This window comes from Lactuca sativa, chromosome 4 (assembly GCF_002870075.4).
Source record: "Lactuca sativa cultivar Salinas chromosome 4, Lsat_Salinas_v11, whole genome shotgun sequence".
Lineage (NCBI taxonomy): Eukaryota > Viridiplantae > Streptophyta > Magnoliopsida > Asterales > Asteraceae > Lactuca > Lactuca sativa.
This window is the reverse complement of record NC_056626.2, coordinates 261,070,430-261,082,933: the sequence shown is the minus strand read 5'-3', so window position 1 is coordinate 261,082,933 and position 12,504 is coordinate 261,070,430. Positions and strand designations below refer to the sequence as shown.

The following is a 12,504-nucleotide window of genomic DNA, read 5'->3' as shown; positions in this document are numbered from 1 at the left end:
TTCACGTAAATGTAGACAACATACATGGTTGTTTTTTGGTGTTTGGCATGTTAATCAAGTTAACGAAATAGCACGTTACCTCACAAGTCACAAGGTACTCTTCGATACTCTTTTTTAACGGCTATATTTTAACACTCTAACAATAATCTCATAGTAAATTAGTAGAACTCTAATTGGTTTGTAATTGATTTTGACTTGTAACTTTCTGATATTTAATTCAAAAGTATCGTTTTTCTAAAAGTGGGAAAATAGTTGCTGTAGATTTTGATTTTTCAGTTAAAGTCTTTTTTCATAAAGGAATACAAAGTAAACTTTAGTATCTAGAGGTTTTCGCAACTCAATCATAGATGAAGAAATCATCAAAGATTTGACTTTTTCGAACTCTGTCTGTAACTCACCAGAGGCCCCGAAAACAAAGAGAAGACATGTACAAGCAAGACATGCAACAAAAAGAAGAAGGCAAATGATTGTATAGAAGAACTCCCGAACATTTGTGACAAATGTGTCTATTAATGGTGATTCGTTATTTCGATGAATCATTTCTTCGGACAGAAAAAGATCATGCAAACACTTACTCGAAATCTCACTTATCAAATTCCTTTGTGGAAGACATTATTTTTTCTAGAGAATTCGCCATGATATATTTGATGGATACCTAATATTATGAAAAATGAATACAAAATTTTGATTGCTGCTTAACTAAAACATCCATAAAAGTTTGTCTTCATGTCATTATCATATCCTTACATATATGTGGTATTATTTTTTAGTTTAGACTATTATTCTTTTGGCGCCATTAGAACACACACGGTTTGTGTAAAACACTACGAATGGAAAAAACTTATTGAATGTTAACATCTAAGATTTTGATTGACATTAACATGATTTCAAAATTGTTTGGTAGCATGTTTTCTAATAGAACAATTACATTTAACTTGTCTATCAAAATTAATACAATAATTTTCTAAAAACAATAACAAACAAACAATTAAATTGACCATTTCATCTAATATATATATACCATTTGTTATAAAGTAATAAAGAAAAACACTACAAATCCATAAGGGCATATTGTAACACATTCGCACTGGAATATTATTCAAAAATTTCAAACCACAGATCATCATATCATGATCTAACTACACATACAAAAACCACAACATGCAAATACATATATAAAAATAACACTAAGAATCTGTCTTCCAAAACAACATCTATTCACATACATCTCCCACTCCCACTCTATATGTGTATAATCCTCTTCTTTTCGATACTTTCTAGTATCTTTTTTCCATAAAGATTGCTTTGCATTGATGATTCATTTCTTGAGATCAGATTCCTCAGGCACTCATACGCCAACCCCTCCTAATCAAATCCATTACAGAAACAACCATCAATAAAAATAAAATAATAAAAACACCATCTACCTAAGGAATGAATATTAACAAAAAATGGAAGGAATCATATTTGTTCACCAATAATTCAATTTTATTAATTAATCAAACAAAACAAATAGTGTCTTTTTATAGGAAATGAACACTACCTTTATACATGCACAAAAAAAACCAAAAATCAAGCCGGACCCATAAAAATCAAATATTTAATTGTAGTTACACAACGAAATATTTACAAAACTAGAAAATTAAACATAACAAAATCTCATTAAACCACAAATAATATTATAATAAAAAATACAGTATATATTTTTTGATATATTTAGAGAACAATATTCTAATTTAGTAAAATTCTTATTCTTATTAAAAAATATATAAAGAAAAATAGGTTATATTAACTAACCTTGGAAGCGTTTAGAGCAGACTGGATGACAAAGTTGCCATAGGGATCTAATAGAAGCGATAAGGAATTGGGGGTTTTAATCAACTCAAAAATGATGGTTTCCCTTATATCCGAATCCGTTTCAGTCAAACATTTCTCAACAACATTACTCGCATATTTGTTTCTCGAAAGCGATGCAAACTGCCCTTTTAATTGCCTCACAAGCACTTGTGTCAACTCCCGAATCTTCATTCCCACCATGTGTTGCAACACATAATTCCTACACCATATTAATAATAATATTACCCATCTCATTCTTTAATATAGACCAAATTTATAAAAAAGTTGGGAAAGACTCTTTGGTATGTTAAGTCGTTCTTTCTGTATTAAGTCAAATATTTTTTTACCAAAATCAAATAAAACCGTTCGAAAGAGACTAAATTATCATTTTACGCTTACATTCCGAAAAACAAATTTCACAATATTTGTGAGACGAGTTAGGAGTAAAAAAAAAGTGAAAGGAGAAATATGAAATTGGCTAGTGTTCTAAAGAAAGGACCATGTATAGTTGTGAAGATTAAGTGCTTAATCCATTAAGTCAAAAAAAAAAAAAAGAATTAAAAGATCCAAACCCGAAGGGATCTTCTGCTATTTGAATTGCATTGACCATGATCTCAGCAACAAGGCAGTTTCTAATTTTGCCATGAGAGCGATCCAAACATGCCTGAAGCACACAGCAGCCACTTTTATCGGTTGCAACACTAAAGCAATTATTTGCTATATCTTCTAGAATAAGCTGCAAAAAACAATACCAATGATTATAAGTAGATCTTAAAAAATTTGTGTATCATTTGCATTGGGACCTATATTATAACATTAATGATAAGTTGATAACGATAACGCATGCAGAAATCTAAATTGTTTGTATTTCATGTTAACTTTTTATAAAGAAATTCAAGGGATTAACAACTTTATATAATTACCAATTTTCATTGAGAACTTGAATACAATTTGTAGTTCTTATGAATCTAGTAACCTGGATCAACGGGTATAATAACCATTCACCATGGGTTTCAAGAAAGAAAGTGGATATAAACAATATTGAAACATAAAATCAAGATCAATGGATGACTAAAAGATGATACCTGATTGAAATCGCTATCAAAATGAACCAAGCATGATTGAATAACATGATGACCATTCGGATCATTGGCCAATTTTGAAGCACCACGATGTAAAGCCCTAGTTACCATCATAATCTGATGCGGGTCTTCCAGATTCTCCAACAATGATTGAATCGCTCTAGTCCTACAGAATCAACAAGAACACAAATGTTACTTTATGATCCATAATATATAGATTTAAACGAGATTTAGCGCAATCAAACATACCCGTATGGACTCATGGAAACTAGAATTATGTCAAATGGCTTCTGAGTCAGTTCACGAAGAATAAGTGCTTTCTGATCGGCATTGCACACAGCAACAAGCTTCTGCATTAAATAATTTCCGAATTGGTGTTTCATAAGATCAGAAATTGAACCCATCACGTGAGTTAGAACAAGCTCGATTTCTTCTTTAGTTGGGTTTTCAAACTTTGATTGTAGAATTCTGCACCCGTTTTGATCCTTGGCGAGTAACGAAATCATACCCCTCATTTCTTTTAAAGGCAATAGACTCCAAAACTGTTGATTTTGCAATTTATTCGCAACTCCACCATGACTGCGAGTGTTGATGTGATGAAGATTAAGGTTATTATCACTAGACATTGAGAAATTGTTGGTGTGGAAAAGAGATTCTTCAAGAATTGCAGCAGAAGGGATCGATGAACTACGGTTATGGGAGGAATGTTGTTTCGAGTACAATCGTTCCTTGGCGAGCAAGTAAGACCTTTGGTCCCAGTCAAACTGTTGGTCAAGCCATGAAGAACTTGTTCCTGGAAGAAATTCTCTGTTGTAGCAGGGGAGAGGGGAATAATGATAATGATGACGAAGAAGAGGGTCCACAGTAAAGGGGTTATCATGGCCCACACCATAATAAAACCTTTGAGGATTGTTAACGGCGTTTGAAACCCTCCAGCTTTCATCATAACTGGTGTGACTGCGAAAAGGGCTAATAAAACCCTCGCCGCCGATCGGAGAAGTAACGCCACCGTAATCGAAGTCGAGAGTCGGCGGGAGGAACGTCCGGCTGTCGGTATAGTTGTTCTGAGAGATACTGAGAGAAGATAAAACATTGGCTAGGCTCCGATCAACATCAATCGACGGTGGGAGATTAACAGGCGTCTGCTGCGTATTGTTCAAAGCCGCCGGAGATAGCGACTGAAACGGGAATCCGTTAGAGAGATAATGGTGCTGCAGCGTCGGAGGAGGCGTCGCAGGGGTTTGATTCATCTGGGTGTATCTTTGATGATCCATTGGAACAAAAATCGGGAAAACAACAAGATTTTAGAGGGTAATCGGTAGAGATTCTGCGTTTCTTTTTAGTGAATGGGAGGTGGAAGAGGGGTTTGAGGGGGGTTTTATAGAGGGGTGGGGTTTTCCCTTGAAATTTATTTCGAGAATTTCGTAACAAGAAGAAGAATTGAAATGGGATCAAGATTAATACGAGAGATGAATACCTTGGAATATATGATTTAATTTTGGGTAGAGAAAGAGGGGTTTTAGAGAAACTGAGCGAGAGTTGTATGCATGCATTTTATGGAAAGATTTCTTCATGAAGCTTAGCCAATACGCGGCGCCTGTCACCTAAAAACTGCAACATCCCGTCCGTTAGAGTTTCTGTCAAATTTATATCAATACATAATATACTTTATATACATTATACATCACTAAAATCAAATTTATATAATATTGAGTAATTGGATTTTGAGATATTTTAAAGGCGTTTACGGTGCGTTTGGTTGTAGAAAATTTTACAGTTTTATAGGAGATTTTTCCAAAAAAAACAAAAATTTTGAAAACGCGTTTTGGATCGTTAAGTTTTTCAAAGTTTTCCAAGAAAATGAAAATTTTCAGTTTTCCAAATTGTATGTAAATTAGAAAAGTGATTTTTACAGTTTTCCAAAGTTTTTCAAATTTCTATGATGGATTTCAACCAAACGCATTTTCTAAAATTTTCATTGAAAATTGAAAATGAAAACTCAACTTTATTTTCTGAAAACATTTTTTTAGAAAATGAAAATAATTTTCTACAACCAAACGCACTATTAGTCTCGTTAAAAACATGGCTTTAGTTATATAGAAAAAATCAAGAACGTCTAACCCAAAAGTTATTCAACTAGCTTTTCTTAAGAACTTTTCTAAAATCTTGTCATTTATCATTTATTTTTTATTTTATTTTATACCATTTAGAAGTTTTCAATAATTTTTCCAAACATTTTATAAAAATAAAAGTTTCAATTTAAAAGTTTTGAACTATTTTTCCAAACATTTTAAGAAAATAAAAGTTTCATCTTCCATCTTCTAGCTGTTTTTAGAACGGCGGAATTTTATAAAGAAAAACGAGCAACGATCTAGAAAAAAAACTATCACAAGAGAGTGCAAGCACAAGCCAGGTATTGAAGCGATGTAATCTAATTCACCTTTTGCTTTTCTATATCTTTTAGAAATTTAAATAAACGCCCTATAAACAGTATCATCAAAAATATTAAATTTTTTCAAACTAGTTGTTCCAAAGATTAAAGAATTTTGAAACTTCCACAAAACCCAAAAACAAGTCATCATCAATGCATCAAAGGTCTTTCATTGACCGTTTTTCAACCGAGCACTATCTGCTCAAGTAATAAGTGATTGGATAAAAAGAGGAGTAAGAACCTCCAAACCCCCACCAAATACCAATTCGAGCCCATAAGTTAACCAAGGAGGGATGTACTGATAAAATGTGAGCCACCGTCTCTACACTACTCCAAGTAACTAGAACATGTAATAAAGTCTCATGTAATACCCCTAGAAGGCAACCTCTCTTTGGAATGAATGCTCTCTAATTTTATATGCCACATGTAACATCCATAAAAATCAGGCCAAATTTAAACTTTTTTAAAAACATTTAGAAACCAACAGTTATCACCAATTTGTTTTCAAAACAGTTCTATATCAGAGTATCCCAGAAACATAGTCATAAAAGGCGAGGAGTTGTACGATCACGCCTTTGCCTTCCTGCGATCATCTGATTTACCTGAAACTGTAAGTCTGAGGCTTAGTGAGTTCCCCCAAAATACCGATACACTACACATAACACATATACAAATAACAACATGTACTGGGTTCACAACTTTACAGACTGGATTACCCCTAGGCCCACAGTGTGATTCTGGATTGCCTTTTGGGCCCAAAGCTCACATCTAGATTGTCACCGAGCCCACAGTACGAGTCTCCCTTAGCTCGTATCTAGAATGCTCCCGAGCCCACAGTACGAGTTTGGCATGCCCCACCTGGCCCTCATCTCGTATCTGGAATGCTCCCGGGTTTTGTTGGTTACCGAACGGAGCAGTATCACCTTAACCCATCCCACATAATATGTCAACATATAACATAACTAATGCGCATATAGATAATCACATAACAACACATGTAGTCCTACAGATCTACTTAACTGGCATAGCAATTAGCATGCAACACTAACTCAAAATCAACATACTACCACTGCTGGATATCATATCCAATAGGCTGGCCTTGGTCCCTTAGACCCCTTAGTATAGTGAGGTAACTCACATGGCACTGCTGAAGTACCATGGATGAAACTCTAGTTGTTGGTTGACAGATTCACGAATTGCCAACATCAAACAATACCCAATTAATAATTGGATTCTAAGCCCAAGGTCCAACTCACACTCTAAAGGCCCAATAGTCCAATAATGGGCCAAGGCCCAACATATGGGCCAATTTTCTAAATTAGGCCCAGACCTCTACATGGTCTTTCCTTAAGGCCCATTTATTTATTCTAGTCCAATCTCTTGGTATTCCTATAGCCTAATATCACATAATCATCAAGGCCCAATTATGGCCCACCTATGGCCCAATTTTCCAAATTGGGCCCAAGTCCTTCATATGGGCCTTACCCTAAAGCTCGTCCAATTATTTTGGTCCGTTTACTTGTTCTTGGATAGCCCATCAATAGTCCAACCACCAAGGTCTAATAAGAAGGCCCTAATCAAGGCCCAAGTGAATTATGATTTTTACCTGAAATGACAATTAGGGTTAAGTGTTTCTTACTTAACCCATTAAAGACTTAATCCATTAAGTCCAATATTGCCTTAGGTTAGTCTGCCAATGATTATTATTTAATATTTTAAGTTTATTAAATAATCCCCGTGTGTGTCCCGATCAATTTCCAAAATTAAGGTTTCAAGGCATTAGGGTTTTCCAAACCCTAATTAGGGTTTCCAACCCAAATACTAGCCTATTAATCAAATGGTTGGGCTTTTAGGTCATTTCGGGCTTCATTGGGCCTATTAGGGTTTTATTTATTAGGGTTTCATTGGGCCCACTAGGGTTTCGTCAAGCCCGTTCTGTCCAGGTATCCCAAACGAGTCAAAACGCAAACTTGGCACACCGCCACCCAACACGGCGGCTGGTGGCGGCAGGAGGCGGCAGCCACCACCTCACGACAGTGGTTTGAGTTTTCTTTTCATTATTCTTATCTCTAATTACATGTTACAATGCTTTAATCAAGATAATAACACACACACTAATTGATAAACACACATACACACACAACTACCCTTGTGGCAGCGGTAGTGGTATATGGTGGCAACCACCACCTCATGATGGTGGTGGTGGTGGTTTTTGGTTTTCCAGCCAAACAAACTACACACAAAACACACACTACAATAGAAACAAACACCCATACGATTTCTTGCTTGCAAACGGATCCAGCCACCCTCCTGGTGGCGATTGGTGACGGCATACACCGGAAATACCGAACAACAACGACGTTGATGGCGATAGCCACCATGGCCGACCGCTATGGTGGCTTTTTTGTGACATCCCCATTTTCACGGCTAGAAAAGATCGATTTTGTTTACACTTTATAAAAATCAGAGTAACTATTTTAATAATAATGTAACGACCCAAAATTTTTTGATATTACTTTAGAAAACATTAATAAATAAAAACATTGTCTAAATAAAAAGAAACATTGTTTGTTCACATCATAACACATTGCAACCATGTTCTCAAAAGCCAAACCGTACATCCCATCAAATATCAGAGTACAATCCCAGTAAATCTCATAAATGCGGAAACCGAAGAGTGTGTGTATGACGTGCCGCTACCGCGCCGGCTCCTTCCCCTTCGATGCAGAGGTACCTGAAAACAAAACTGTAAACGTAAGCACAAAGCTTAGTGAGTTCCCCCAACGTACCGCATACCATACAAACACATAACATATATACTGCCAGGCTATTCTGGGGTGCCTGACTACCCGGTACGGCCATTCTGGGGTGCCGACCTACCCATACGGCCATTCTGGGGTGCCGTCTTACCCGTGTCAAGCCATTCTGGGGTGCTGACTACCCATCGGTCCTAACAACCGATCCTCGGGGACTATTTCACCCCTACTACTACGATCACATATAACATAACAAGCCAGCATGCATACATATCGTCACATACTGTCAGACGTATCTGGGGTGTCTGACTACCCTTCGGTCCGAACAACCAAACTCAACTACTATCACATACAGCATATCATGCTAGCATATAACATGTCAGGTACTAGCGAACTTAGATGATATCACAAAGACAATCATCTATCATACAACTCCTACTGGTGGGTCGGCATTGTGGCCTTAGACCCACCGCTACTGGAAGGTAACTCACCTCAAAGTAGCTGCTGAACTGATCGGGAACTAACTGACTGCTGCTGCTCCGGGAGTCCTCCGGCTGCAATTTCCACGACATACTCAATCAAACACTGCTAACTGTCCTTTAGGTAAAATGACCATTTTACCCCTGGATTAACTCTAAGCCAAAGCTGGAGTCAACTTTCAGTTGACCCGACTCGCCGAGTGGATCATCACTCGCCGAGTCCCTAGCAAACCAATGTCCTGGGTCCCTGGTTCTACTCGTCGAGTCGGGCTATGACTCGACGAGTTCGCCTTCTAACTGCCATTCAACACCTTCATCCTACTCGCCGAGTTGTATGAACAACTCGTCGAGTTCATCTTCATCCGATGAACACTTTATGCTAAGACTCGCCGAGTTGTATGAACAACTCGCCGAGTCTGTTCTTGAGCTATGAAGATTGCCTTGGACTCGCCGAGTCAGGGCATTGACTCGCCGAGTCCTAACATGGGTGAGTTCAGCTCCCAACTCACCGAGTCACCCCCTGTGACTCAAGGCTCAACTCGACACATGAAGAAGGGACCAATTCGGTGACTCGCGACCAGACTCGCCGAGTCACCTATGCGACTCGCCGAGTCATCGCCATGCACTCCTTAAATATACCGATTTGCTCGGTTCCAGACCATGCCATTCATAGATCTGGACTTCTAGGACACGAATCACACGTAAAGTTTCCAACTTTACGTGTGGATATTCACCAATATGGATTATAAGGCTCAAAATGTCTCAAAATGGTAGATCTAGGGCTAACAAGCCTCATGAGGCCACAAAGCTAACAGATCTGAGCTCCTGGAGCTTAATCTTACATAGATCCAAAGGCCAAACGCCTTATTACAACATATAATGAACATGCAAACTTGGGGAATTGACCAAGAAGGACCCAAATGAAGTTTTAAGCATAGAATCAAGGGGAAAACGGGTTATACCTCAAAGGAAATGTTGAAATGACACAAGGATGGCTGATCTCCTTCTCCTCTTCTTGATCTACTCCTCTTACTCTTCAAAACCTTCAAGAACACACCAAGAACACCTCAAACTCTCAAGGAAACAAGGGAAAACGATGTAGGGGGAGTTCTGGGGGTGAATGGGGACGAGTTGGGGCGGAATGAGAGTTTAAATAGGGGGCAAACCCTTGAAACTTAGGGTTTCATCCCGCAGCAGTGACTCGCCGAGTCCAGGATATGGACTCGTCGAGTCGCCTACTTAAAACGCGTCCTGAGTCTCGTCCCTACTCGGCGAGTCGGACCCTATGACTCGCCGAGTCGGAGGCTAAATTAGGGCAATGCTCAAATAAAATTCACATACCGGAAACCAGGTGCTACAAATCTCCCCCACTTATTTTAGACTTCGTCCTCGAAGTCTGCTGCCTGATCCTGAAACAGCTCGGGGTAGTGCTCCATCATCTCGTCTACCGGCTCCCAAGTCCACTCTGAACCCTTGCGGTGCTGCCATTGCACCTTCACTAGCTCCACCCTCTTGTTCCTTAAATCCTTCGACTTCCTGTCGAGGATTGCGACTGGGCGCTCGATGTAGTTCAGGCTGTTATCAACCTGAATATCCTCCAAAGGTACTACTGCAGAATCGTCCACTAGGCACTTCCGCAACTGCGAAACATGGAAAGTGCTGTGGATCTAGCTAAGCTCGGCTGGCAGATCCAGCCTATATGCTACCTTGCCCACCCGGGCTAAGACCCTGAACGGTCCGATGAATCGCGGGCCCAACTTGCCCCGCTTCCTGAATCGGATGACGCCTTTCCACGGTGACACCTTCAGGAGGACCATATCCCCGACCTGGAACTCTAAATCGGATCGACGCTTGTCGGCATAACTTTTCTGTCGACTCTGAGCAGTCTGAAGCCTGCTCCGGACCTGCTGTATCCTCTCAGTCGTCTTGAGCACCACTTCGGTGCTTCCCATAACTCTCTGGCCAACCTCACCCCAGCATATCGGGGTCCTACACCTCCGTCCGTACAACATATCGAAGGGAGGGCGGTCGATACTCGCGTGATAGCTGTTGTTGTAGGAGAACTCAGCCAAAGGAAGATAGGTATCCCAGCTACCACCGAAATCCAGAACACACGCCCGCAACATGTCTTCCAAAGTCTGGATGGTCCGCTCACTCTGTCCATCTGTCTGCGGGTGAAAGGCGGTGCTGAAATGCAGACGAGTGCCCAACTCGTCATGGAATCTCTTCCAAAACCTGGAAGTAAAACGCACATCCCTGTCCGAGATCACCGATACTGGCACCCCATGCCGTGCCACAATCTCCCTGATATAGATGTCGGCCAATTTCTCGGCCGATATGCTCTCCGGAATCGGAATAAAGTGAGCACTCTTGGTCAATCTATCCACGATGACCCAAATCGAATCCACTCCACGCGCGGTCCTGGGAAGCTTCGTGATAAAATCCATCGTGATATCTTCCCACTTCCACAGTGGAATGTCCAACGGCTGCATCTTGCCATGCGGCCTCTGATGTTCGGCCTTGACCTTCCTGCAGGTCAAGCACCGCTCGACGTACCATGCCACATCCCGCTTCATGCAGGGCCACCAATAGTCTAGACGAAGATCCCTATACATCTTCGTCGCCCCGGGATGAATAGAGAATCGGGACTTGTGCGCCTCCCCCATCAAAATCTGGCGCACGCCCCCGTGATACGGCACCCACACCCTATGGTGTAGTGTCAATAACCCTCGGCTATCATAATCGAAGGAGGAAACCTGACCTACTACGCGCTCGTTCTTCCGATGCTCCTCCTTGATAGCCTCCTGTTGAGCTTCCCAAATCTGCTCCAACAGGGGAGTCACCACAGTCATCCTCAAACAGGCGTCCCTGATCGGCGCCGTCTTGCGGCTAAGCGCATCGGCCACCACATTGGCCTTTCCCGGGTGGTAAAGGATCTCGCAATCATAATCCTTCACCACATCCAACCACCGACGCTGCCTCATGTTCAGATTCGGCTGGTCCATGAGGTACCTCAAGCTCTTGTGGTCCGTGTAGATGGTACACCGAACCCCATAGAGGTAATGTCGCCAAATCTTGAGGGCAAATACCACCGCCCCCAACTCCAAATTGTGCGTCGGGTAGTTCGCCTCGTGAGGCTTGAGCTGCCTCGAGGCGTAAGCAATGACATGCCCCCTTTGCATCAGCACCGCGCCCAACCCAGAAATGGACGCATCGCAATAAACCACGAAATCCTCTACGCCCTCGGGCAGGGCTAAGATCGGCGCCTCACACAATCTCTGTCTCAGCGTCTCAAATGCAGCCTGCTGCTCGGGTCCCCACCGAAAGACCACGGCTTTCTTCGTCAACCGCGTCAGGGGCACGGCTATCTTGGAGAAATCCTGGATAAATCTCCGATAGTAGCCTGCCAATCCTAGGAAGCTCCAAATCTCAGATGGGGACTTCGGAACTTCCCATCTCATCACGGCCTCGACCTTGGCCGGATCGACCAGAATCCCGTTCTGGTTGACGAGGTGCCCCAGAAATTGCACCTCGCGCAACCAAAACTCACACTTGGAGAACTTGGCATACAAGCTCTCCCTCCTCAGGGTCTCTAACACCTCTCTCAAATGCTCCTCATGTTCCTCCCGGGTCTTGGAATAAACCAAGATATCATCGATAAAGACTATCACAGACCGGTCCAGCATCGGTCTGCATACACGGTTCATGAGGTCCATGAACGCGGCAGGAGCATTGGTGAGCCCAAACGGCATCACCACAAACTCGTAATGGCCATAGCGCGTCCGAAACGTGGTCTTCTGCATATACTCCTCCCTGACCCTCATCTGATGATAACCCGAACGCAAATCAATCTTGGAGAACCAAGATGCGCCCTGAAGCTGGTCAAAGAGGTCATCAATCCTCGGAAGCGGGTAACGGTT

At 41.1% G+C, this 12,504-nt stretch overlaps 1 protein-coding gene across 1 annotated transcript; it reads right to left on the bottom strand.

The window, feature by feature from the left end:
- Positions 1-993: 993 nt before the first annotated feature.
- On the bottom strand, positions 994-4,408 carry LOC122197766 (putative pumilio homolog 8, chloroplastic). Its single transcript, XM_042901902.2, has 5 exons — positions 3,168-4,408; positions 2,922-3,084; positions 2,409-2,572; positions 1,798-2,056; positions 994-1,365 (listed from the first exon to the last, which is right to left on the bottom strand). Exons 1-5 carry the CDS (start codon positions 4,190-4,192, stop codon positions 1,243-1,245), a joined length of 1,734 nt encoding a protein of 577 aa, XP_042757836.1. The 5' UTR covers positions 4,193-4,408; the 3' UTR covers positions 994-1,242.
- Positions 4,409-12,504: the final 8,096 nt, after the last annotated feature.

Coding starts and splice junctions, on each gene's coding strand:
- LOC122197766 (XM_042901902.2), bottom strand. CDS start 4,192: ATGGATCATCAAAGATACACCCAGATGAATCAAACCCCTGCGACGCCT. Junction 3,085..3,167: donor GTTTCCATGAGTCCATACGG/GTATGTTTGATT, acceptor TTGATTCTGTAG/GACTAGAGCGATTCAATCAT. Junction 1,366..1,797: donor CTGCTCTAAACGCTTCCAAG/GTTAGTTAATAT, acceptor GGATTTGATTAG/GAGGGGTTGGCGTATGAGTG.